The sequence below is a fragment of the Rhodamnia argentea genome, chromosome 6, assembly GCF_020921035.1.
Source record: "Rhodamnia argentea isolate NSW1041297 chromosome 6, ASM2092103v1, whole genome shotgun sequence".
Lineage (NCBI taxonomy): Eukaryota > Viridiplantae > Streptophyta > Magnoliopsida > Myrtales > Myrtaceae > Rhodamnia > Rhodamnia argentea.
Window position 1 is genome coordinate 22797394 of NC_063155.1, and position 27723 is coordinate 22825116.

Below are 27723 nucleotides of genomic sequence, written 5' to 3' on the forward strand. Positions count from 1 at the left end.
TGTCATCCCCCACAGTTTCCATTTCTCAAATTTTCTTGATTTCAACTACAAGCCCTGAGAAACAGCCACATGCGAAGCCGACGCATTGCTGGGCTTACTGGATTACGAAACCCGCCTTGCACGGTCATATGATTTTTGGGTCGTCTCGAAATTCCGACGACATACTGCCAGACGCGACCAGCCGTCTAATCCTACGGAACCAAAGCGACATGCAGAGCTCAATCATGACCATTGATCAGCCGGAACTTAGCCGGAAATGTGCCGGCGAAGTAAAACTCGCTATGGTCCGGACTAAAAGCTTGAAACTTCAACAACAGAACCTCCGAAATCAACATAACCAAGGCTGAAATTGTCTTACCCGGTGGTCGGATGTGGACATTTCCGCCGCGCTTCAAGCCACCGGCCACCGCGCTCTCTCTCTCTTTCTCTCTCTCTCTCTCTCTCTCTCTCTCTCGGGGCTTGAAGGTTGGTGGGTCGGTGCGAACGGGCTGGAGTCCGCAGGGCAATTCTAGCAGGGCCGTCTACGCGTGCTGTCTAATTGCCCATTGAAATATTCAAGTTCAATTGCGGAAATTAACACCTCTGTGGAATCAGTCCGTAATTATCATAATACATATTGGCAAATGTCACGAGCATTTCATGAAACTTAAGGATTAAAAATTGAGTTAAGTGCAGATTTAATTCTTTAAGTTTTAGCATTCGTACGATTTGATCCTCTAAACTTTATTTCCTTGAATTAAGTCCTTTAACTTTTTGAATTCGAACAATATGGTTGAAGAACTTTTTCAACTCGTGCAATCAAATCTTCCGACCAATCCATCTAACTTAACCATCGAATTAAGTAACGTCTTGTTATTTCTTACGCGACGTCAAATGACCAGAGAACAAGTGGCAAATATATATATGAGAAAAGAAATCTAATTTAACAATACCAATCAATGAGGGTAAACAAAGCAATTACATGCACAAACCAATAAAAGTTGAGGATTTGATTGCACAAAATGAAATAAATAGGATCAAGTTGAAGTAATTCACAATGTTAGAAACCTTGATTGTACAAAATAAAGTTTTGAAGATCAAATTTCATAAACGCTAAAATTTAGAGTACTAAATATGTATTTACGCAATAAAAGCTTGAGATTGAAATATCGAGTTTGCTTTCTATAAAATACAGATGAATGGGTATAGGTACCTTCAATAATTGTTGAACGTATAAGTAATATGCAATTTACCTAACGTTAGCAACTTTGAAAATGTGGTTTGTAAATCTACATTAGCGGTTTTCCAATTTTAATTTGTTTGGAATAGCTTTAAATTTTTATTTTCGACACGGGCTTTGTGAAAAATATTTTTTTTTATTTGGAAATTTTTCCGAAATCAATAAACTCGAAATTTCAGAAAATTTTTTAGAATAAGATTTAAATTTGAGTAATATTAGGGTGCGCATGCTTCTAGAGCAGAAATTCATTTGGTAACTTTTTCTGGAGCAGAAATTCATTTGAATAGGTAATTTTGTTTACTTATGAAATTTTTTTCCTTCAAAAATAATTTTAGAGCCACTTAAATAGAGGTGTACAACCGAATCGGGTTTACTCGGAATTCGGATTAGACTACCTCAAAAATAGAGTTGAGAATCGATTCCTGTTTAAACCGATCCGGGAAACCGGTTCCACTTTTTGGGAACCAGTTAAAACCGATGCGGTTCTCTGTTCTAAGTGGAGACCTATTCGGACCGGTTTTAGAACCGATTTTTAGCTACTTTTTTTAGAAAAGAAACCATAACCTCACTTTCCAACCTTGCCTCCCCTCCTCTGATTCCATTTCCAATCTTATTGTGCTCTCTCTCTCTCTCTCTCTCTCTCTCTCTCTCGTTGTCGCCACCATCAGCTCTCCTCTCCATTGTTGCCATCATCGGCGCCGCAAAGATGCAACACAGCTCGTTGTCGCCTTTTGTCTCATTATTGCCGGATTAGCCACCATAGCGTCTCGCTATCACCTCTTTTTTGCATCTTACCGACATTGACGCGGCTATCCAAAGTAAGTTAAGCTCATCAATACTCATATTATTTTGATGGAAAAAATAAAATCAAAAAAAGAAACAAAAGAAAAACAGGTTCTCGGGTAGACCTTTGAACTGGATCGAAAAACAGGATTGGTTCCAAAATTGGTTCTAGGACAAACATGATCGGTTCTAGGTTCTAAAAATTGAGAACCATTATAACATGACCAGTTTCGGGGTCTAGATCTGGACCCTACCCACTCGACCAATGCTCGCCCCTACACTTTAAGAAGTAAAAAATATTATTTATCTCTAAAAGTAGAAAAATCAACTAGAAGCAAAAATAAATAAAATAATTTTCTATAAAAGTTTATTTTTAAAATAGAAATGTTGCTATGTGCACATAAAAAGAAAAACTTCTCGAGTGTGTAAGGGTACGCATTGTAACATTTCTAGAAGTGGATTTATGCTCCAGAGTACTTCTAGAGTAGAAATCCGTCTAGTAATTTAACTTTTGAAGTAGAAATACATTTCGTAAAAATTTTTACTTTTGAAGTGAATTTTCACTTCTAAAGTAGTTTTTTCCCCAATTTAAGAAGTTAAAAAAAATTATTTTTCAACTCGAAAAATATTTCTCGTCTCATCTTTTTTCATTACGCAATCACCCTCTTTTCAATCACGCCCGCCGCCGACCTCCACCTCCACTCACCACTAACCATCGCCCACCACCGCCCACTACCACCCATCGCCCCCTGCCGCTAATCGCCAACCACCACCGCCGCCGATCGTCCCACATCGCCGACCTCCACTAGTCGCCGCCGACGCCCCTCACCACCAACCACTTGCCGACTTCCATCGGTTGCGATCCATAGCTGCCCACGACCATCGCCCACCCTTGACCTTTGCCGACCGCCCCCCTCCCCGTTGCCAACCATTGATCACCACCTCGCCCTCCACTTTAACCGCCGATGCCTCGCCGTTGAATCACCACCGTGACCACCACCACTCGTCACCGCCGTCGAGTTGCCGTCGTCGGGCCTCCGGCCACCCGAAGTAAAAAATTGATAATAATTTTTTTATTTTTAAAAAAGTAAATAATATTTTTTAATAATAAAAATTATTTTTTAAAAGAAAATTTAAAAAATTTAAAAATGAAGTAGAAATTTTTCGACTTTATAGAAAATTTTGTGTTAATGATTTTCTAAAAGTGAAAATTTTTAATCATTATTAAATGAATTTTTTGATTAAAAATTAATTTCTGAAGTAACTTCTACTTTTGAGAAAAAGTAGAAAAATCCAGGAGAATTTTTTTTTTTGTCGGACAGCAGAAGTTGTTTTGTTTTTCTGAAGGAAAGCGTTGCCCCGCGCGGGCGCGCCCTAAACAACCGAGGCCTTATCCACCTCTCCTTCTTGTTGTCTGCTGCAGAAACCCAAAACCCAGCAAAACAGCCCTCTCATCTCACCCTTCAACAATGGCGATGCTGCGACTAATCTCGAGACCCGTCATCCTGTCCTCCCTCCTCTCCCCCAGAGCATCTTCATCCTCCATTTTCTCTCCCTACATGCCCTACTCTCTCTCCTCCTCCTCCTCCTCCATCTCCAGAGCCTTCCTCAAGCCACTCGCCGTCTCTCTCGCCGCCGTCCCCCGACTCTCCGAACCTCCAGGATCCGCCTCCTACGGCGACCTGGACCCCTACCTTTCCTGCTCCATGCCGGACAAGCAGCTCAGGATCGCCGTCCTCCTCAGCGGCGGCGTCGACAGCAGCGTCGCCCTTCGCCTGCTCCACGCCGCCGGCCACTCCTGCACCGCCTTCTACCTCAAAATCTGGTTCCAAGTAAGTCCTTTCTTTTCCTGAAATGACAGAGGCCAAGGCTTGGAATTTTTTTTATTTATTTATTTTGGCTATTTTTCTGTCGATCATGAAGTAGAAGGAGTGAAAACAATTTAGAAGTTGGCACTCCCGACACTCGGGTACCCCAAAGTGGAAGTGATTTTTCCAAAAATCACTGAAGACGGAAGTTGGAAAAGGCCTATGAACTATAAATTTGCAATGTGCGTTGCAATTGTAGATAAATGCAGCTAATTCATACAAGTTAGTAGCTGCTGCGTATAAGTTCGTATTCTCCGAATATCAAGTGTGGTCGTTGTCAATGTAGAAGAAAAGAGCTTCTTTTGATTCTTGATTTATGTAGGAAGATTTCGAGAACTTTTGGTCGGAGTGCCCTTGGGAAGAAGACTTGAAGTATGCTAAAGCTGTTTGTGAGCAGGTCAGCATTATACTGGACTGATTTCATGTACCCGTCTCCTTGTTTGTTAATTTTCTTGAATTTAGGTGTATTCATTAATACATGTTTTCTCAACGGGTAGTAAGCTTAGCATTCAGTACTTTTCTCGTTACTATGAAAGGACATTGTAACTAGTTTCATCTACGGTTTTCGGCAGGTTAATGTGCCTTTGGAAGTTGTCCATTTGACAGAGGAGTATTGGCAAAACGTGGTACATACCATCTTGCCATGGCATACGTTTTATTTTTTTTTTGGCCCTGTTTTACCTTCTCTATTTTGAGGATTGCTTTTTTGATTTTAATATTCTTTGTTTTCTTTGCTAGTTTTGTTTGGCCTGCCTGTTCTTGGCATGACTTAATGAAGTTATTGCAGCTGTTTGCTCATGGTTCAGGTGTCTTACATAATTGAGGAGTACCGCAATGGTCGAACTCCTAATCCTGATGTCCTCTGCAACACAAGGATAAAGTTTGGTAAGTAGTTGAGCTCTGGCTAAGCCTGAATAGTTTTGAGGATTTTGGAATCAAATATGGTTCTTTGTTTTAGGTGCCTTCATGGATGCCATTTGCAGTATGGAGTATGACTTCATTGCTTCTGGCCACTATGCAAAAGTTGTCCACTCTTCAAATCATATAGAGAATGCTTCTGAGTTGAAATTGTCAGAGGACATGGTATGTATTGAACATTCTACATTAATATTCTGCATTTCAGGTTAATTGCAGAAGTCTTTTTTGGTCAAACTAGGCATTTATGATATCTCTAATCTCGTTTCTTTAGGTGAAGGATCAGACATACTTCCTTTCGCATCTCTCACAGGCCCAGCTGAAGCGACTAATTTTCCCTCTTGGTTGTATTTCAAAAGTAAGCTGTGCTAGTTTAATATCTTTCAATAACTTTTCCTTTCCAGAGCATGATTAGCAGAATTTGTTGGCCCTGATAAAGTAGATTTTACAGTTCTAAGGATATTTATTACTTCTATAGCGCTTAGTCTGACTCTAGTAACCCTGCAGGATGAAGTTCGAAAACTTGCTGCCAGATTTGATTTGCCTAACAAAGATAGAAAGGATTCACAAGGGATATGCTTTCTTGGGAAGGTGTGTATAAGTAGCCTTATTTGTATTCAGTCTTATCTAGGATCTTGAAGCACCTTCTTGTGATTTCAAGCCGAGAAAGGGTTCCTCTAACTCCAAGATGAAAAATTTGATCAAAACACCTTAACTATCATTTCATAAAATTATTTTGTTTGAATTCCAATGTAAACGAAAGCGGTTGCAGAGACAGATCGGTTTTGAGCTATCAAATGGCCAACATTCTTTTCTCATCTTAATTTTTCATAGTAGTTGATGTCCTTATAGGCTCATAGCTGTATTAACTCTTTCTCTGTTCTAATGCAGATAAAGTTCAGTGAGTTTGTTGCCAGACATATTGGGGAGATGGAGGGTGTCATATTAGAAGCTGAGACTGGGGATTTCCTTGGGAACCATCGTGGCTTTTGGTTCTACACAATTGGTCAACGGCAAGGACTACGTCTTCCTGGAGGACCTTGGTATGTACACTTAACTGGACACTAAGTGCATGTATTTAAGATGTAATCCGTCTCAACATCTGTTAATTAGTGTGTTTATTGCTAATGTGGTAAATTAGATAACTCTGTTCAGGAATTGGGGCCTTGAGTATCTTTACAACATAAATTCTTTAATGCATATCATTTCAACCCTTGAGCTCGATTGGCCTAAACAGAGATTCCGCCTCCCATGGCCTCTCTAACATCTTTTGAAGTATGACCAAATGCATGTAGTGTGGCTTCTTTCTGCCTTATGAATTCGTCATATGTACATGATTTTCACAGGTATGTTGTGGAGAAGGACACTAAGTACAACGTTGTTTTTGTGTCCCGAAATTACTTCTCAGTTGATAAAAGGAGGCGCCTTTTTCGTGTTGGCTCTCTTAAATGGCTTATGGGGGCACCTCCAACTGCGATCAGTCAGCTCCGATGCAAGGTAAACAGTTTAACTCTCTTTTCACATCTCGGTTATGTGTAGTAGCAGACCTTGGTACATGGATCTGTTGGAAAATTAGCAAGACGTCGCCATCAGCATTTAAGAGGTCTAATTGGTACGATGTCTCCTAGGCATGGACTTGAAATATTTATTGTTGGCCTTCCTTCTAAGCTAAAATTCAACAATGATCAGCAGTTATGCTCGAGGCGTTTAATTCTAATTCCCTCCAAAATTGAAAATTTAGTTTACTGTTGAAGAATTGTGTAGGTATTGGACATGATTTCCAATGACCTTAAATGACAACTCATATGGTTTTAAAAAATAAAGCCTGTAATGAATAGGAATTAAATCTCAAGACACTTCGATCATAGGCTGAAAATTGAAAGTAGTTACCCCAGACACACCCTCAGTTTGGCAGCTCCACTGATCAAATAATTACTATGCCTCGGCAAAGAAATATGACTGATCAGTCTGTCTAATGAATGATTCTTTTTGGGCATCTGCTGTATATTTACAATTTTCCCAGTTTTTTTCACTATAATTTTGCTATTACTAGGTGAGACACGGTCCTGGTTTCTACAACTGTAGCTTGTCTCTAGAATTGGGTGAGAATGGCCAGGAAGATGTCGCGGTGGTTCAATTGCCCGAAGATGATCAAGGCCTGGCAGCAGGGCAGTTCACAGCCTTTTACCAAGATAGAACATGCATTGGTTCAGGTGTTATTTTGGAATCTTGGAATGACCAGGGCTTCCCTCTCTGCCAGAAGGCTCTTGAGATCGCTAGAATGGAGGATAAGTCGAAACTTGGAAAACCAGTTAAGATTAAGGTAAAACCAGAGGGCATTATTGGCTAGTTTTATGGGAAAAGTTCAATTTGAACAGCAATGCCTTATGGCACGAAGCCCTTTCCATGCTGATTTGGCTGGAAAAATGAAGTTGGAATTTGCTGAAAACCAGCTATAAGACCAGAGGATGGTGGAGATTAGCTAATTCTGGCTAGTGGATGGTGGAGAAATCACAAGATACTGCCTTTCATATATTGTATGTAGCAAAAAGATCTTTCGGGGTTGAAAGGCGATGAGTTATCCGATACACTAAGTTCATCTTGCAGTATTTCAGCTCTGCTTTGATTTTGTGTCCAAGAAAAGTTATATTTTTCCCCAAGGCTTTCTTTTGGGCATATTTTCAAGCCGAAAGCTAGCAAGAAGTGCCTGATTGTGTAGAGTACTCTGCAATCATTTCATGTAATAGTCTGAAGATGTGTTAAAACATGGGGCCGAGTGTTGGCTTATGAAGTTTGTTGGCTCCATCAAAGGGCCTTGTCTCTGCTGCACCTTCCTTTTTCTCTTTGGCCTAAAGGTCTCTCCTATCCTTTGTGCGTGCGTACTCTACTGTCGAGGTTGCCACTTACATGGGGAAAACCACTCAAAAGATTTTGTCATGAGCAGTTTCATTAGATGGAAATTGGACCTGATTTTTTTTTTTTTAATATGACCAGTTTCAAGGAATAACCAGCAAGCTATGTCATTCAACAAATCATCCAACCCTGAAACTAATCTGTCATGCCTAAGTTTCTGTTTGATCTTTTTTGTTTACCTCTTGTTGATGTTTTGTTTGAAATTTGTTTGTGATTACTATGTCTCTCTCTAATGAGCCTTTCTCATTTGATTTTGTCAAAACCCGATGATTTCACGAGTGACTTTAATAGATAATTGACCGTCGTCTTTCATGGGATTAATCATAGGATATCCTAATCATTGTCTTCATGATTCTTTCCTATGTTCATCACTATTGTATGCCTAGAAACACTCAGCAGAAGAATGAAACATACTCCAAACACTGCTTTAGTTCGACCCCGAAAAAAAAAAAAGGCAAATTTGGTTTTTATGTGTTTTGTGGAATAATCTTCTTACCAGATGCAACGCATGTGACGGTGTACTACTGAAATTAAAAATATCCGTTAGCTTTTTATTGTTCTTTTAAGTGATTCTCAGATATGGGGTCGTATGGTTGGAGGATGGGGGATTCCTGTAATCAATCCACCGAAAGCAACTGCAATCCAAGAACTCCAGGCTTCGTGTACCGAATCATTTAAGATCTTGGTCCGCAACTCCAACCTAATCCATGTCCTCGGCTCTTGAATTCGATGTGGACCTGTAAGGATCATGGACCGAGCTGTTATATGGATTAGTTATATTTAATAAACGGATCATAATGGATCATAAATGGGCCATAATCGGATTTGTAATTTATTTAGACCCAAATAATCTCTACTACTCTCTCTTCACTGTCTTGCCGTTACTCCACACTCTTATCTCACTTTAACTATGAGTTTTCATGGGTATATGGAAGTGCTTTAAGAATATGGATCGATACGAGTCACCAGATTTTCGTTGCAATAAATAGGTTAAGTGGATGACCCGACCGAGGGGTCTAGCCTGATGTCTGCGTAGCTTTGAGTCTGAAAAGGATTGAAAGCAGCGGTGTACCTCTCGATCCTATCTTCTGGGGAATTCTCCTGTATGACTATGACCGTGACTTTCTTCAAAGAAACTCGTGCATACCATGCAAAGAAGATTACACAGCACGGTCTTTACTCCGCTGAACCAAGTCAATCGTAGGAACGATCCCCGGAGCCATTCCTGGCAAACGGACAAAGAGCACACAATCTTGGAACTCCTTTTACCGGAGACAGACACATTGTCTCGTAGGAAGAGTTACCGAGTTTGCTCAAGCTCTCAGTGAACCACAACTTGACCACCAATAAAAGTAATTGTTTCACTTGGATCGTGCGAGAGGGTGTAGACAACCTCACATACGCATAGCACGGTTACGGTCGAACTCCGGTGCTTTAAATGACAGGAGCAACCAGTAACCAACCAGGAAAATAAATGAGAGGCTGGTCGATAACTTGATATGGAAGATTAGAAGCACCCTGAAGAGCAGAGCAAACTGTTGGGCATCGCCTTCTTCGCTGCCATGGAGACGCTCGGAGACCTGGAAGTTCACTTGGAGGGCATGAGAGAGTATTACAGGGGTGGCAACACAAGAGGAGCACCTTGGAGGAAGTCGCAGCTCCAAGGGTTGCTTCGGCTGCTCGAAGAAAGAGAAGCTGAAATGTTCATGGCACTTGAACATGACTTGGGGAAGCATCCCGTCGAGGCGTATCGGGACGAGGTAGCTTCTTGAATACAAAATTTCCAACTTTTCTTCGAAGGAAAGCCGGCGACATGCCTTAACAAGACGCATCACTGATCCTTATGTTTTCTTGCTTTAGTGAATTTCATTCGTTTGATTTTTTGTTGCTGCAATTTGCACAGATAGGATGCGCGAAAAAGTCTGCGAACTATGCACTTGGTAGTTTGAAAGGGTGGATGTCAACCCAAAAGGTGAACAAGGCTTTCCCTGATTGATCCTCCGATACGTCCCGTTTATCCCATGCTGGGAATTTTCACTGTTTCTTTGTCGTCTTTCTTGGATCGCAAGATTCCAATCGCGCTGCGGGATTTGTTCAACTTCACAAGAGTCCTTAATGACGTTTTAAAGCTATGATCTCTTCTTGATGCCTTTGAGACACCTATTATGAGAAAAATTTAAGGTGAGCTCCTCGACTTTGTAGGCTAAACTGCCGCTAGGTGCTGTACTAACGACTGCGGAGATCATTCCCGAACCTCTTGGCCTCGTCCTGATCATCTCATCTTGGAATGTTCCAATTGGTAAGCGAAATTGTTCGCATGGGAAATCAAACTTAGTGCCATCATCTGTATTTGCGTAAAGCTTCCATCTTATCTACTTAAGGTGGCGATTGTCATTGCTGGGTTGTGCATAAGCAGGACTCTCCCTGGAACCACTGATAGGAGCGCTGGCTGCTGGAAACGCGGTGGTCCTAAAACCTTCAGAGTTGGCTCCTAGATGCTCTTCTCTCCTGGCCAATGCACTGCCGGCTTATCTAGACTCTAAGGCCGTCAAGGTTATTGAAGGCGGTCCTGCCGTTAGTGAACAACTAGTACAGCAAAAGTGGGATAAAATACTGTTCACAGGTAAAAACATCACTCACGGAGCTACCCTTTCAATTTGTTGCTGATGCACGAGGTTAAACCTTATCAACATGCCGTTTCGATTTGTGAAGTTCTCTTTCTCTAAAAGTTCCGCAAAAGTATAGGAAGTGCACGAGTAGGTCGCATGGTCATGGCTGCAGCAGCGAATCATCTGACACCTGTGACTCTTGAGCTGGGCGGGAAGTGTCCTGCCGTACTGGATTCTCTTTCGAGCTCATGGGACAGAGAGGTAAAAAATGAATTGTCGCATTAGAACTCCATCCAAAGTGAGCATCTTGCTCCATTTCTAGATATGAAATTCACTTCACAAGATGTAATATTTGCTGCAACATGTTCAGGTGGCCATTCAACGGATTCTCGGGGCGAAATTTGGTGCCTGTGCTGGTCAAGCTTGCATAGCCGTTGATTATGTCCTAGTGGAGAAACGATTCAGCTCCATTTCTGTACGATGACAACAGAATATATGTCCTTTTGAATCATTTTCCTATCTGTATTAGCATCATGCTTATAATTTTGCTTCTTTTTCAGCTGGAACTGATGAAGGTATGGATCGGAAAGATGTTTGGAGAGAACCCGAGAGAATCGCGCACTATGGCAAGAATCGTGAATAAACACCACTTCTTGAGACTGAAAACTCTTCTAGAAGACCCCAATGTCAAAGCTTCTATAGTCCACGGAGGTTCAATGGATGAAAACAGCCTGTATGTCGTCCATATTGACTCAATTGAAAGAGCCTAAGAATGTGTTCTGCGGTCTCGTAGTCAATCATTCCCTCGCTTTTGTTTTTCGCAGGTTTATCGAGCCAACCATCTTGCTTGATCCCCCTCTTGAATCGGATTTCATGCAAGATGAGATTTTTGGTCCCTTACTCCCAATCATTACGGTAAGAATGTTCTCTTTGAGATATATCCTTCCATAATACTCCTATGTCCTAAGGCATTGCCCTTCTAAATGATATTCGAGAATCTTCGGTTAGCAGCGACTTTGCTTGTCATAGAATAAGTTGCAATTGACTACTCTCTGTCTTGACAGTTGAAGAAGATCGAGGATAGCATCAACTTCATAAATTCAAGGCCTAAACCTCTCGCAGTTTACGTCTTCACTCAAAATGACTCACTCCAGAAAAGGATGGTAGCGGAAACATCGTCGGGAAGCTTGACATTCAATGATGCAGTTATTCAAGTATGTCCTTGTTCGATAACTTCATGATCCATTGAGTGTGCACAAAGAAAGATGGTTTTTTGATGAGCAAAAACATCAAAAACCGCAGTAAAAATTGATTAAAAAAGAATTCTCTTTTGCAGCTTATGGTACTTACTTTGTGAATGGTAACCAATGATTCTTACCCTGTTCTTTGATATATATATATATATTATTTTTTTTTTTTTTTTTTTATGGAATGGCCCCAATCCATGTCAAACCTGCAGTACTTGGCCGATACACTACCGTTTGGAGGTGTTGGCGAGAGTGGCATGGGCAATTACCACGGGAAGTTCTCATTTGATACATTCAGCCACCACAAGGCAGTGATGAGAAGGGGCTTTCTTGTTGACTTCTGGTTCAGATTCCCTCCTTGGAATGACCACAAACTGCAGCTATTTCGGTCCTTGTATGTTTTCGATTACCTCGGAGTGCTCCTCACCGTACTCGGATTGAAGAAATCCAAACAAGGCTTGAGCAGAGCCTAAGGCTCTTCAGTTCACAGGGGTTCATCGTTACGTCAATACATCCAGGGGGCCTAGTTGCTTTTATTGAAAGAATGTAAAGAGCTTGCGTGCTTTATTTCAAGCCTGTATTTCCCTTTCCGTTCAGCCTTTTGTATTGTTTGATTGGCTAATTTGGAGATGCATCCTTTTACCTCAATAATAGCTTTTCCTCGTCGAGTGGAGATGTGACTTGGTATGGTCCAAAGAGTAATTGTTCATGACACAGTATCCTGTTAGCATGAAATCATCGTTCATGACAAGGAAATTGCTATTATAAGAATCCCGCCTCAAGGATGTGAGGTTCAACAGAAACCAGACCACTCGATGAGAAACAGAACTAGCTGAGCGCTTCAGTTTCGCGACCTCCTGCTTAAAAAACCAATTACTAGATGAAAAATGTGGACTCATGAAGGCGGGAACAAAAGGAGACTGCAGAATTTCTTTACATAACCCATCCTTGACCTGCTTGAAGAGGACAGAGTGCGGCTATGGAGCATTCTGATAGTGTTCGCCTAGCCAAAGGAAAGAAGTAAAACATCGCATGGTAGTCAACATGCTTCTCTGAGTTGGCCAAGAAAGAGCTCCTCTGCTAATGAGAAACAAGAACCTTTTCTATACCACCATATGATTCTTCTGTATAATTATCACGTGCCATGTACAAAAGAGCAAGCACATTTAACGGTCATACTGACACATGGTGGACTCTACATTGAACTTCCTGGAGATTTTTGCTGCTTCTTTGAATCGTGAATTGGGATAAAGATGAAGAATCTCTGACTCTGTCCTGAGATTTTTACTGAAACTGGCTTCACTATTGTACCATAGCAGGCTCCAATCACTGTAATGCTAATGACCTTCACAGACAATAGACTTAATTTGGCACAAGAATCGGGTCGGAGTCACTTGACTTGGGAGTCATGTAGCAAGGTCAAAAGCACTTGATCGTAGATATGCAGAGCCAAACCCTTTAAACTTTGCGAACTTATCATTACAAGAGTAACCATTAAATCTGCATAGCTATAGTTGAATCTCAATAATTAATCAGAACAAGTGCCCACTTCCTCTTTCCCGGCTCTGTGTCCTTTTGCTCTTTTGACCTCGATTAATGGTTTTGTTGATTACTTCAGTTCCTTTTGCTATGTTTATGCCTTGACAAATTCTCCTGTTGGAGGATATTAGGATCTTATTATGTGCTCATCAGAAGGTTCTGATCTATTCTACTTGTTATTTGACTGAATCATAGCCTGGTCAGGTGGTAAAACCTTATCTAACGGGAATATCCTTGGCTGGATCCAAGTTTGTCGATTTCTCTCTTTTTCAGGGGAAGCGTTCAAAGATCGCTTGCTCTTCATTGCTAATATTTTGAATTTTCCAGTCCTGGCAAGTCTTTCTTCCCTTCACACAACACCCCCCTCCTCCCCCCTCCTCAATCTTGTCAAAACTTGTGGCGGTCATGGTTCTCAACCACACAGCACAAAGTCTTGCCTTCTCAGCACGACATAAATTTGTTAATATACGACGTTGTCAGCTGACTTTGTGAGCATGATTGTTTAATGGAAAAGTCCAAAGACTAGGGTCGGGAGTGACAAAACTGTTTAATGGACAGTGTGAAGACTCAGGCCAGTAGAGACGATCATACTATTTACGTACTTCACTCAGCAAATGATCTGATCCTCGGACTCTCTGTACTGCAAGAGATCATTGTGCTGATGGTGGAGATATAATCTGGGGCTATATAGTAGTGTGACTATAATGTGTTCCTAGTGCATTCATCCGTATGATGATGCACTAGGTTATTTCCAAAGAACCAGGTTGCTTTTCCAGCGATAATGTGAATAGTTGCGGAATCCGTCAATGCAAATTAAGCAAAGGTCATGCAAAGAACAAGTCAACCAGAAGAACTTGGACAAAGAAAACCAAATATATTATCCTAACGAGTCGTATGACGTCTGCAGAACACATTAATTAAATGCTGAGTTTTCAGACGGAGTTAGGAAGAGAAGGCCAGAACCCCATGAATTATATATGGAATATAGCAGACTAGTAGTAAAGAGAAATGTCCAGAGAATCCTTGATGTATCTGCAAGCAAGGATCCTCCTCCATCTTGACTTTGGCAGATAAAAATGACAGATTTACTTATAGCCAAAATGAAATGCCATGAGTCTAACCAGAGCAAATTTGTATAGCCTTGTAAGAGCTTGCAAAGTCTTGGCTGAATGCAATTTCTGTAGGATGATTTTGCCAATTCCTGCAAAGTTCATAACTGAACTTCTTTTAACTGCGCTCTAGCGAACAACAAACTTAAGGATTAAAGTCATTTCGTGGCATCCTCGGGTCCAAAAGTACGAATCGGCGAAGCAAGAGGAATGGATTGCCGTACATCCTTTGTCCTTAAACTTGTCCCCGGAATCTAAGTGAGCGGCCATTGGATCATCTGAGGCTTGCTTTACCCTGTTCTTGATTCTCCACAGTAGACACTTCAATGGCAATGGAAAAGAAAAACCTCGTAATCGACAGCTCAAATTTTGATTGTAACTTAAGTATTAACGTCATTTCGTGGCATCCGGGTCAAAAGTACGAAATGGCAAAGCGGTAAGAATAGATTGCTGTACGTCCTTTGTCCTTAAACTTGTCCCTGGGATCTAAGTGATCAGCCATTGGAACATCTGAGGCTTGGCCGGACCTGTTCTTGAATCTCTACATAGGACACTCCACTGGCAGATCGGAAAGAAGAACCTCGTGATCGACGGCTAAAATTTCGCTGTTGTCATACCAAAATTATCAATTGCCACTTTGATTGCGTTGCAAGAAACAGATAAAACATGCTTTTGAACCTGCCCATGTTACGAAAGCCACCCGATACATGTGCAGGTAAAAACTTTCATCAGCTTTCTGACCCAGATCGCTTCATTGAACATGAACAGGTCAAACATCACATGAACTGGGACGACGGAACCAAACGTTTTCATTTTGAACCGTAGCTTTGGCTACTGAAGCTTCGCATCCAGAACTCTGCGAACATGTCAACCATGACATGGACTGTGGACGGCGTAAAATTTGCGCAAAATGCCGTATGACGATCAGGCCGAGGATGCAGCTCATCAGTGACAATGATGAGCCAACGGTTACCGCTGCACAAATCAAGAATCAGTCAGCAAAGTCTACGATTGCTGAAGCAAATGGAAATATAGAATATGGCCGAGATATGAATATGAATGCAGGATGCTTCACGTCCCCGAGTACATTCTGAAATTTTTTTCAAAGCATATGCTCAATTCTCACCTACCCCTTCAATAGTTTAATCTAAAACATTGGATAAAATCTCTAAGTTGGTTCTGCTAATTGCTATAGATTAGTTGTTGGACCATTCATCCTGCGACTCGTTCAACCACTGCCTGTAATGATCAATGAAACTTGGTCGCTCCATTTTTATTTTTTATTTTATATTATGCTCAGTAGAGGCCAATTTGTGATTATTGTACTAGAATTAGTTGAGTGTTGGAAGCTACTTGGTTTATTAGAAAAAAGTAACTTGTTGATTGAGCGGATCGCTATATAAAGTGAGACATCTTGAGGAAACAAACTCGCAAGATACCATTTCAGATAAGTTTGAAGATCGTAAGAGCTAGGTTTGGTGGAATCCTAAGTCAGCTGGGTTGGCTAAAATGGCCAATTTTTGGCCACGCCTGCTCTATGCGGTGGCAATATGCTTGATAGCCACTGAGGTGGTGGTGGCTGCCGACGGCGACGACCCTTATTACCTTTCGCCGCCTCCACCGCCTTATGTTTACAATTCACCGCCTCCACCACCTCCTTATGTCTACAAGTCTCCACCTCCTCCGCCATATGTCTACAAGTCCCCACCACCACCTCCATACGTGTACAAGTCCCCGCCTCCTCCGCCTCCTTATGAGTACAAATCGCCTCCGCCACCTCCCTATGTATACAAGTCACCACCACCGCCTCCTTATGAATACAAATCTCCGCCGCCCCCACCACCTTATGTATACAAGTCCCCACCACCACCTCCTTATGAGTACAAATCACCGCCTCCCCCTCCACCGCCTTATGTATACAAGTCACCACCACCACCTCCCTATGAATACAAATCTCCACCGCCCCCTCCACCACCTTATGTATACAAATCTCCACCACCACCTCCATATGAGTACAAATCACCACCGCCCCCTCCACCACCTTATGTATACAAATCTCCACCACCACCTCCATATGAGTACAAATCACCACCGCCCCCTCCACCACCTTATGTGTACAAGTCTCCTCCACCTCCACCCTATGTCTACAAGTCTCCACCACCTCCTCCTTACATTTATAAGTCGCCTCCACCGCCGCCTTATGTGTACAAGTCTCCTCCGCCTCCTCCATATGTCTATTCATCACCACCTCCACCACCTTACATATATAAATCGCCTCCACCGCCGCCTTATGAGTACAAGTCTCCTCCACCTCCTCCATATGTCTATTCTTCGCCACCTCCGCCGCCTTACATATATAAATCGCCGCCGCCGCCTCCTTATTTGTACAAGTCTCCTCCACCTCCTCCATACATCTATTCATCACCACCTCCACCGCCTTACATGTACAAATCGCCGCCCCCGCCTCCTTATGTCTACATGTCTCCACCGCCACCTCCGTACTATTACACCTCTCCTCCACCTCCCGCGGTCCCCTACTAGACCGACCTTTTGCTGTGCACCTTTATTCACATACGTAAGCCAATTAAAGGAAAAGATTTCAATCCATATTCCTCTCGTTCTTTCCTTGCTGATCTTTGCCAGAACTCCAAAAGGATTATAACCGCAAACTAATGTTGCTACTCTTTGTTGTTGCAGGTGTAACCTGTCTGCTACGAATTCAATAAAGCACGAAGACGAGCATTGCTTGGATTCTTCGATTACGCCATAAATGTGTTTTGTTGAACTTAGTCTTAGTATACTTGTTTACTCCTAGGTACACACAACTATGTAACCGATTTCCTCGTCTCACTAGGTGTCTTTTGTTTTTTTTTTTCTACGCATGGCTTTCCTTGTCTACACATTATGCTGAGATCAATAAATAAGAAATGAAAGCTCCCTTATCATGTCCGACTTTGAGAGGGTTAAGGTAGAAAACAGCTTTACATTGGAAGAGAACGGCATCAAGCAACTCTAACAATGGCTCATGGATCAAATCATGTATGAGTAATCTCCCCTTAATGAAGTAAGGAAGGATCCTCCACCGCAAGAACCCTAACTACCCCAGATTTGAATTCTTGAGTTGGACATGAGATCAACGCAAAGGAAACCAGACCTCATAGACTTGTGGTACTGGTAGGTTCAGAAACTAAGGGAAATATCGCGATGCTGTGGCTGCACGAATAAATCCCCGGACTATGGTAATTAATCTAACTATAAAGTCCCTTCTTCTCTTCCCATTAGATCATATCGTCGATTTAGCATAACTTCGTCCCTTTAAGGGACACAGAAGGCGAGGAAGTAAAGAGTTTGAGCGTATATTACACGCCTCAATTACGAATATTTCCTATGACGATCATGGGAATTAAGTAAGACCTAAATAATATTAAGTGTACATTCGGACAACCAGTCAGGATGGCCGAGTGGTCTAAGGCGCCAGACTCAAGTTCTGGTCCTCGTGAGAGGGCGTGGGTTCAAATCCCACTTCTGACATTTTAATTTTTTCATGCTTTTTAACCTTTGGCGAAGACCAGCTCCTATATTTTTGCATCATCAAACTCAAAAATATGCTCTGCCCATAAAATTAAAAGAAAAGGATATAATTTCGAAGGGTTTTCTATTTAAATTGCGAAGAAACGACAATCACTAATCTCTTTTCATGCCAATCAATAATTAACAACTCGCATTCAATTTCGACTAATGTCTTAAACAGCTCACCGTGTCGGTGAGTTCCATCTTGAGGTTGATATTTACCTATCTAAAGTGAACGTGCTCATTATTGCCTATGAGAAAAAGACGGTCGATGAATAATTCGCCCTAAGCTCTAATCTCTTCATATGATGACTTGGACCTCCATTAACGACTACAATTAAGTCTAAATTATAGCCCCACGGATGGCGACTTATGCTTTCACATGCTTGAATAAATTGGTTGAACCAAATTTCTAGGGAAGGTGTAAGCGTGATGTCTTTCGGGGTAACTCTCTCATCCGAATCAAATATCAAGATCAAAGCGTCGATCGCTAGCCATTTGATTGGACACTTCTTCGGATTCAATTTTGGAGTTTAGTGGCTGAGTCTAAGATGGATACTTCCTTTTCCCTCAACGACTTTCTACTAGAAAGGACAGATATTACATATGGAATGGAAATGGTTATACCTAATTAAGTACCATCATTTGACTAACGGTGCCTATGGAGCAGATATGCGTAGGAGGGCCTCAAGCTCTTTTTGTTCATTCCATCGGCGGCAACAAGCGCGGATTTGAAAAATATTGAAGGCTCCGTTTGTTTCACGGAAAATGTTTTCCTGGAAAATATTTTCCCCAATTTCCGGTGTTTGGGGAGCAGAAAATGAGTGGTCAACTAAAAATATTTTCTGGTCAACAGAAAAAACCTTTTAAAACTAAGGAAAATGATTTCCTTACTTTGAGAAATGAAAATCATTTTCCCCCTCCATCTTAGCCCTGTGGGCACGTAAGTTGTGTCATTGAAAAAAAACTCTCTTCAGTCCACTTTCTCTCTCTTCATACCTATTCTCTCTTGTTCTCTCTCCTCCATCCCTGTTCTCTCTCTCGTTCTCTTTCTCCCCCCTCCCAATACAAGGACGAACAATAGTTCTTGGTTGGAGGAGCGTTCTGCACCTCCATCCCTAAAGATGACAACGATGCCAAGACCTTCTCCCGCAAGCTCCCGAGGATCAACCATGGCGACAACACCGGCAATAGCCCCAGAATCTCCTCCAAATTCGAGTTCTTCTCCAATCCCTCCCCCCTGCGCTCCCGGTCTCGGCCACAGCCAAGCCCCCTCCTATGTTGTCGGACCTCTGCGGCCATGCCCACCTCGTCCGAGCCCAGCAGCCCGAGGCACCAGTGCAAGACTGCTCCAAAGAGGAGTGGCAGTGGCGAGCACTAGAGCAACAACGCCGACGCTGTTCAATTTCTCAAATCCATTGCTGTTGTTGCAGATGAGATGCGAAATTTGCTTGCAGAGCATGAAAACAGGGCAGGGGACCGCCATTTTCATGGCGGAGTGCGCTCACACCTTCCACTTCCCTTAAAAAAAAAAAATTTTAACAAAAAAATCGAAAAATGAAAAAAAGTAAAAAGATAATTAAAAAATAAAAAATTTATGTGTCATAGAAATTGATTTTCCTTACCAAACGACGGAAAATATTTTCCAATTCGTTTTTAACTTTCGGCCAAACATCGGAAAATATTTTCCAGGAACACTTCATTTTCCGTGAAACAAACGGAGCCGAAGTGACTGTTTGATACGCACGATGATGTGAATAATTATTTGCACGGCGCTGCATGTGCTATAAAAGGTCCAAATTCGATATTTCTGCATTATGATTAACAAGGGAATTTGTTCTCCCAACAAGACAAATGAATGATCGATTTTGTTGGGGGTTCTATCTTGATCGGGGAAAATTACCAAAATAATCCTAAACTTATGCAATTGTACCAATTCAATCATAAATCTTTTTGTTCTATCGGTTTAGTCCTAAAAATTTTGCATTTGCCCCAATTTAGTACATTTGGCCGATTGGCGCCGACATGTCCACTTTCTTTATAATATTTTAATACTTTTTTCAAAATTTCTTTAATTTTTTCTTCTTTTTTTTTTTCCTTTCCTTCTTCCTCCGGCCAGCCGCCGAGCTCTACAACCGACGAAAAGCTGACTGGAAGAAGAAGGAAGGAAAAAAAAAAAAGAAAGAGAAAGAAAATAAATTAAAGGAAAAATAAAATAAAAATACGTAAATCTAAAAATATATAAAAATGCTATTAAAAATCGCCAATCAAATATATTGAATTGACATAAATGCAAAAGGTTTATAACTAAATTGGCCAAAAAAATTTAATATTTAATTGGCACAATTGGAATATATTTAGGACAGCAAGAGTATAGCGGAGTGCCAATATTTGTGTACGGCACTCACTTTAGTGCCAATATTTTTTTTCGGATCACTTAAGTGTCAAATTTTTTGAAAAACAGTTATTTCAATGGCAACTCCCTTGAGCTTCACCGGAAATCATATGTGACGTCCACGTGGCTCACCGGAGCTTTCAAGTCAACAATAAAAAAAAAAGCCAAAAGTTAAAAACATTAAAAATTTAAAATTTTTTTAAAAAATAAACAGGTCTATTGCAGCGGCAAGGGTTGTGGGCCCTCGCTACTGCAAAGTCATGCTTCATTTTTTTTTATTTTTTTTAGGCTATTTTAATTTTAATTTTTAAAAAAAAAATTAACTATTTTTAAGTTGAACAACCCACGTGGCATCTACGTGAGCGCCAAGTGGGTTGATTTTGTTAAAAATTGACACATAGTATTACAAAATCAATAAAAAAATACTACGCGTACCGTTTGGCCGAAATTGACACTTAAATAACCATTTTTAGTCGGAATTGGCACTTCGGTGATCGTTTTTCTCCGATTTGGTACTTAAGTGATAATAAAAAAATATTAATACCAAAGTGAGCGCCGTACACGAATATTGTCACTCCTGCTGTACTTTTGCCCGTTTAGGACTTTTTTGATAATTTTCTCTCTTGTTTATGGTACGTGCGCTTTCCATACTGTACTCAGAAATGGCTTGCCTCTCTTGGCTTTCATGCGAGCATGCGCTATGGACTTCACGTTAAACAACATTTCTACTTTCTCTGTACTTTTTATTTATTTATTTTCTCTGTACTTTTTTTTTGGTCGAATTTCTTTGTACTTGTTACGCCGATGAATTAGTGGGTTATGGCCATAGGCATATCGCTAAGAAGGCAATTAATTATTTCTTGCTCGTGTGAGCTCCAACTCTTGCAAGTTATGAGAGGGTCCCCAAGTCGCGCATGTGTGTGCACAGGGTCAACATATGAGTATTAAATAGGTTAGATTGCTAGAATTTGACTCAGTCGTAAATCAGTTTTAAACTACCTTGAAAAGTTATTTGCTAGGGTTTTTGTTGTTGGAAACGTTGGAAATTGCAAAGCACAAGATATGTTTACATATAGGAAATAATAATGAGGGAAGAGGAGGAAAGAATGAATGAGAAACCAGAATTAACAGCTTACAGACATGGATAAAAAACTGAAATTAGATACGCTTTCATTGCTCGAAGTAATCATACAATCATTGTCACTCGGGATTTATCAAATTGAAAAGTACATGTGTATAAGAATGAAAAATAATTGCTTCCACATAAAGTGTATCGCCAAAGAATGGCATTATTCTTGCCCTAGCTTCTTAAGGACTCGGAGGGGATCAAATCACCGCCTAATAGTAGCCCGTAGGAGGCGGAGGAGATTTGTAATAGTATTGAGGAGGCGGTGGAGATTGTGAAGGTGGTGACGGCGAGTTATATTAATATGGCGGAGGAGGTGACTTTACTGGAGGTGGTGGTGAATTGTAAACATAAGGAGGGGGTGGTGATGGAGAAGGTGGAGGTGGAGATTTGTAGTAATAGGGAGGAGGCGGTGATTTCACCGGAGGTGGTGGTGACTTGTAGAGATAAGGAGGTGGAGGTGATGGCGAGGGTGGAGGGGGGGACTTGTAGTGGTATGGGGGAGGCGGTGACTTTACTGGAGGTGGTGGTGACTTATAAACATAAGGTGGTGGTGGCGATGGTGAAGGTGGAGGTGGCGACTTGTAGACATAGGGAGGTGGTGGTGATGGCGATGGTGGTGGTGGTGACTTATACACGTATGGAGGAGGTGGTGATGGTGAAGGTGGCGGCGGAGACTTGTAGACATATGGAGGTGGAGGTGATGGTGGTGGTGGTGACTTGTATATATAAGGAGGAGGTGGTGAAGGGGATGGTGGAGGAGGTGATTGGTAGACATATGGAGGTGGAGGTGATGGCGAAGGCGGCGGTGGTGATTTATAGACGTATGGAGGACGTGGTGAAGGAGAAGGCGGTGGTGGAGACTTGTAAACATATGGAGGTGGAGGAGATGGCGAAGGTGGTGGAGGTGACTTGTACACGTAGGGAGGAGGCGGGGAAGGAGAAGGTGGCGGCGGAGACTTATAAGCATATGGAGGCGGAGGCGAGGGCGACGGTGGGGGAGGTGATTTGTAAATATAAGGAGGTGGAGGAGATGGTGATGGAGGAGGCGGGGACTTGTACATGTAAGGAGGTGGTGGTGAAGGAGAAGGTGGTGGTGGGGACGGTGAGGGTGGCGGCGGCGACTTATAGAGATAAGGTGGATGCTCTCGGTGTTCCGGTGGCGGTGGAGATTTGTAGAGATAAGGCGGATTCTCTACATGTTTTTGCGGCGGGGGCGGGGGCGACGCGTAGATATAAGGCTCATAACCGGCGGACACACACGTGGCAACAAGGCAAAAGGCCAATGCATGGAAGAGTCGAGGCCAGAGCCTCGACCGGCTGGGGCTTCTCATTTGGTGCGGCAAACTCAACCTTGCTTCCGAATGAGAACTGTTGGGATGGTGATGGATGGGAAGGTTTTGTGCAACCCTTTATATAGTGATTTCTCTCTTTTGAAACCCAATTTAACAGTCTGGAAGAGGGAAAAACTAGGTAAAAAAATTATAATTTCGTATAAATATGACCAAATCCAAATATGTTATTGTCATTTTCAATTGGTGCTCTGCTTGGTGGCTTCCCATGAAGGATCTCAGTTCTGACTTTCATGGGCCATCTTGAGTGGCCATAGGAGCAAGTCAGAGAGAGAGGGTTAGGTGAGGTAAGACTAAGCTTGGATACAAAAACGACAACGCGTTTCCCATAAAAAAAAAAAGGATTTCTGAATCTTTCTTCTGATGGCACGAGAAAATGCAAGATGGCCATCGTTTTTCAGGCAAATGGACAAACGTGGGTATGACTGTGTCTTGGGGAGAAGACTCGATCCGAGTTTTGGCAAGAGAAGCGTGCCGCATTCGACAACTTTCACATATGATAATCTATACTTTTTCGTCGCGAGAAACGTAACGTGGGTTCTCTAGAGCTAGCCCCCATAGATGAAGATCGTACTAAAGCATTCCCATTTCGAGGGCTTAGTCTTCTGGGGACGTCGGTGCACGATTAGTATAATAGCCGATGACTTGTCGGACAGCATGAGCTTCAATGAAAGGCGGAAGGTTTCCATTATCTTGGACACTTGAACATGCTCGGAGTGCTACGGCGGTGCATCGCCTTTCGCTCGGACTTGCATTTGTTGTTTATTCTATAATATTGCTTGCTTACCTAGGAAAAAGCAAGGAAAAATGGAAGGAAAGAAAGAAAGATGGAAAGATGGTTATGACTAATTAAGTACAAACATTTGACAAATGACTTCTATGGAGCAGATATGTCTCCATAGGTACAAGGAAGGCGTCAAACCTTTTGATCTTTCCATGCCGGTGTTAGGCTGGCGACAAACCCGAATTTAAAAGTCCCGAAGTGATTGTTTAATGCGAGGGATTAGGTCATTAATCATTTGCGTTGACTGGCGCATACAATAAAATTTCACGTTTTTGAACATTGCTAACCTAATCACCATTACTTCTTATTGATGACGGTGTAATTTCGAGAGAGGGCATTGACTTTTATTTAACGAAATGAATCGAGTCATATTATTCAAGCCAAATATAAAGCCCTATGAGAAACTGAACTACAATTTTTAACGGTTGAAATATCACTCTAAAGCACGAACATAATGATATCTCGGAATAAATAGAAATAAAATAAAGTAATTATACTGTCCATGATATTGTGTAATGGGTCTTTCAATTAGTGTCTTGTCGTGTATCAATACACGACGGTGATACTTTCGTTCAAACGTTGGAATACAAATTAGTCCCTCTTCCCCACGATCAGTGTACTCGGGGGAATTTTCAGTTTAGAAACTGGGAGTCATTCGTTGAAATCCCAGCAAATTACATACAAGCTCTTCTATGTCTCTTATACATGCCAAAATGCATGGGTTTAACTGGTTCATCAACATGTAAATATTTCATGGACCTCTAAGTAGCCAGGCATTCGAAAGCGTGCTTCTGAGATTGGTCTCTTTTGAGTTTGAGTTTGATTGTATGTAGATAGTGCAATTTGGCATACGGCCACAGCAGTCATCTGTTTATATAACTTTATACATTGGTGGTATAAAAATGTTTCTCCATAAGCACAATCTAAATGTCTTATCTCATTAAATAATACACGCGGGTCCCTCCAATTAGTTTTTTTTTTTTTGGTCAATCCAATTAGTTAGAGATCCCATGTTCGTGGGAAAAGTATAAAAAAGGTCTTAAACATACTACATTGGTACAAATTCAGTCTTAAACCTTTCAATTAAACAAATTTAGTCTTAAACCTTTTTGCATTTATACCAATTTAGTTCATCCGATCAATTTTGGTCAGAAATCGCCGACGTGAGCGGTGGCTGCCTTACGTGGCATCACCGGCGCTGGTGTGGAAATTTTTTGTATATAAATTTTAAGTAATTTTTAAATGTTTTACTATTTTTTTCCTTTATTTTTTTTTTTGTCTTCACCCTTTTGTTCTTCCCCCCCGTTTCTTATAAAGCACGTCAAAATCCGGCTAAAAAGCAAAGCGCCGAATTGTTCTGGAGTATTAGTTATTCAGACAGCAGGATTTTAAATTGATCAAAATCAAATCAGCACCAAAACTCAGATTTGATAGCTCTTTCCCCATCTCAAACCCAGGAAAGCCGGATGGAAAAATCGTACCTTTATTACGTACGCACAGCTTTTCTCCATCTCCATTCGAGAACATTAGATCAAACTTCTCAATCTCATAAATGTCGAACCACGCAAACCGAAAAATTGGGAATGGAGGATGACCCTCGCCATGACGGTTCTTCGAAGCCTTCTGATTTCAAAGATAAACCGATTTCGACAATAATCGGTGTCTAAGAAGAGGAAAGTCGAGAAGGACAAAAAAAAGCAAACTGATAATCACAGGAAAAACCTGGTTTGAGAGAGAAGATTTAGACGGCCATTTCTACGAGCTTCGTAGCTCTTAGCCTCTTGTCCTTCGAACGACGCTAAGATTAGAGCAGATTTAACTCGTGTTAACTTCGAATGACTCGAGGCCAACCCCCCGGCCTCGCCAGCCTCACCCTCGCCAATGCCGAGGAAAAAAAGTAAAGGAAAAAAAAAATAAAAAATTCACAAAATATATAAATTTATAAAAAGAATTTCACGTCAAAGCCAGCGGTGCCACATAAGACGGCAGATGTCCACGTCAACGGTTTCCAATCAAAATTGGCCGGATGGATTGAATTGGTACAAATGCAAAAAGGTTTAGGGCTAAAATGGTCTAATTAAAAGGTTTATGACTGAATTGATACCGGTGCAATAGGTTTATGACTTTTTTGATATTTTTCCCATGTTTGTGACATGTTTGAGACAATATTCAATTGTAAAGCCTGCAAACACAAAAATAATATGATCATTGAAAATTCCATAGATTTCGGTGGGTATCTAGTCTTTCAAAATTTTAAATAAATGAATATATCACATATGAGCTCTTTACACAAATGGCCGTATGACACGTTTGTAGTTGGGGTTTAAGGAAAAGAGCGGAACGGTAAAAATTCCCAGAGATATTATTGCCAAAAGAAAAAATTTATGACAACAAAAACCGAGCAAATAAAAGGAAGGTGTAACTGGAGCTGGACACTACACTATTTTAGTTGAACAAACTCCTGTACAACCTAGTGGGAGCCGGACAAAAATATGCTCTCTTGCCCCTGAATTGATTTTGGAACACATAGTAAATGGATCAGTAGGACAATTGGGGCTAAACCACATGCCATTTCTAAAAATTTTCATGAAAAACCTTTTGTTTTCAAAAACCTTGGGACGAGAAATCTTGAGAAACCCAACCCTCAGTGCTTACCATGAATGACAAGACGTTCAATTGTTGGTTATCGTCATCGGATTGGTTTGGGATACTTCATCAAGATTTCAAAATAATGAAAAACTTTTATAATTTTATTGATGAATGAGTCAATCAAGTTACATCCTATTGAAAAGGGAGATCTTAAGATGCAACATGAATTGAAAAGAAAAACCTAATAAAGCAATAAAATGTCCAACACGGGGGAATGCATAAACTTAAAAGATGTTACTAATTTGGGTCTACGCCCACTTCCTCGTAGATGAACTCTCTTGGCCTTTAGTAGAGCTAATCATCCCATGTGTTCCAAGTTGTACCCCGAGGATAGGCATTATGACTCAGAGGTGTAGAATATTTAACCATGAAGTTGTATCCTCTGCTCGGGTGCCCCAAAGTATCCCATATCTCCTTGTTACCTCCATCTTTGACCAGATCTGGATGTTTCAACTAAATACTTGGGACTACTAGCGAGTCTAAATTTCCATGACAATATTCCCAATTACGGAACATGAGATTCCTCGCATCAATCATATCTTGGATCCGTGTCTTCAATGTGAAACATTCCTCCAGCGAGTGGCCGGCATGGCCATAATGAAAATCACAAAACTTGCTTGGATCCACACTTCGTGCATCTTCGGCCACGGAGAAATCTTCCTCCCTTTGGATCAATCCCTTTTTCAGCAATATTGGCCAAAGTACAAACATCGGTTGAGACAGTTGAGTAAATTCTCTAGAGATCGGAGATTGATCTTGAATTGGCTGTTTTCCACAGGCACTTGAGTAGCACATCGTTCATCAAGAAAGATGGGACCGGAATACGAGCTGAACCTGATCGGGTTAGGGAGAGTCACTAGATTTGGAGCAGGCAGACCAAAACAGGAATTGGTGTTGTTTGGAAGAGATGTCTGCTTTGCCTTGACCAGATGTTTCAAGAGATAAACCATCCGCCCGATGAGATTAATTAGATTGTTCATTCGTTCATTCGACTCCTTCACTCGCTCTTTCATCTCTTGTATCCTCTATTCCATTTGGGCCAATAGTTTGGCGGTTTCATTGGTCGGTCTCATAGCCACAGGGCTGGCTTGGTAGACAGGAGCTGGTGATGGGGCGTTCAAGCGAGCGCCAATAATGACAACATCCTCTAGCAGCATGGTGTAACCGGGGACATGCTCGGAAGCCTTATTAGGATTGCTTGCGGGAGGGATCGGAGAGGCGACGTCATGAGGTGTTGGACCGGTCGGGTGCTTAGCAGAAGCAATAGTAGTAGCCATCATACGTTCCATCATTTGGCTCATCATACCCTCAAACCTTTGGTTCATAGCCTCGAATTGCTCCCGCAGAGCTTCCTAGACCGTGTTGTTGATTTCAGCTTTGCCTGCCATTTTCTTAGCCAGAGAGCGGGTAACTCGTGGGGAACCCGTGATAGATTACTTGCAAGGGAGGGTCATATGATGAGTATAAAGCGTGAGAGACGTCGAGTCGATCCATGGCTATACTAGACTCATGAACACTTGACTCGTAACCCTGACCTACAGGTTCCAGCCTCGTCAAGTTTTGGGAAATTATTCATGAAAAATCATCCAGTAGTGAAAATGTTGTGAAAATTTACCAGCTTATAGAAAAGAGGCTGATGAACAAC

At 41.5% G+C, this 27723-nt stretch overlaps 3 protein-coding genes, 1 non-coding gene and 1 pseudogene across 10 annotated transcripts; 4 read left to right on the forward strand and 1 right to left on the reverse strand.

Annotated features, from left to right (window-relative positions):
• Positions 1 to 3384: 3384 nt before the first annotated feature.
• On the forward strand, positions 3385 to 7545 carry LOC115734466 (tRNA-specific 2-thiouridylase MnmA). The gene is made up of 10 exons (XM_030665272.2): positions 3385 to 3834; positions 4193 to 4267; positions 4443 to 4496; positions 4677 to 4755; positions 4829 to 4953; positions 5060 to 5143; positions 5293 to 5376; positions 5677 to 5828; positions 6132 to 6282; positions 6839 to 7545. Exons 1-10 carry the CDS (start codon positions 3472 to 3474, stop codon positions 7133 to 7135), a joined length of 1464 nt encoding a protein of 487 aa, XP_030521132.1. The 5' UTR covers positions 3385 to 3471; the 3' UTR covers positions 7136 to 7545.
• A 1593-nt stretch (positions 7546 to 9138) lies between these two features.
• On the forward strand, positions 9139 to 12117 carry LOC115734465 (aldehyde dehydrogenase family 3 member F1-like). Its single transcript, XM_030665271.2, has 10 exons — positions 9139 to 9458; positions 9602 to 9670; positions 9901 to 9997; positions 10115 to 10321; positions 10444 to 10568; positions 10678 to 10782; positions 10868 to 11040; positions 11132 to 11222; positions 11372 to 11521; positions 11767 to 12117. Exons 1-10 carry the CDS (start codon positions 9261 to 9263, stop codon positions 12025 to 12027), a joined length of 1476 nt encoding a protein of 491 aa, XP_030521131.2. The 5' UTR covers positions 9139 to 9260; the 3' UTR covers positions 12028 to 12117.
• Positions 12118 to 15626: 3509 nt separating this feature from the next.
• LOC115734471 (extensin-2-like) lies at positions 15627 to 17151 on the forward strand. Of its 7 annotated transcripts, none has more exons than XM_048281279.1 (3): positions 15627 to 16603; positions 16691 to 16779; positions 16902 to 17151. In XM_048281279.1, the coding sequence occupies exons 1-2, from the start codon at positions 15712 to 15714 to the stop codon at positions 16741 to 16743; spliced, it is 945 nt and encodes a 314-aa protein (XP_048137236.1). In that variant the 5' UTR covers positions 15627 to 15711; the 3' UTR covers positions 16744 to 16779; positions 16902 to 17151. The 7 variants fall into 7 exon arrangements, with proteins under 7 accessions (XP_048137236.1, XP_048137240.1, XP_048137238.1 ...); XM_048281283.1 differs by having other exon boundaries at positions 15627 to 16518; positions 16729 to 16777; positions 16900 to 17151; XM_048281281.1 differs by having other exon boundaries at positions 15627 to 16224; positions 16357 to 16777; positions 16900 to 17151.
• A 498-nt stretch (positions 17152 to 17649) lies between these two features.
• Positions 17650 to 17733, forward strand: TRNAL-CAA. The gene has a single exon. It is a non-coding gene; the product is annotated as a tRNA-Leu (tRNA).
• Positions 17734 to 21314: 3581 nt separating this feature from the next.
• Positions 21315 to 22664, reverse strand: LOC125315632 (annotated as a pseudogene).
• Between the last annotated feature and the right edge of the window lie 5059 nt (positions 22665 to 27723).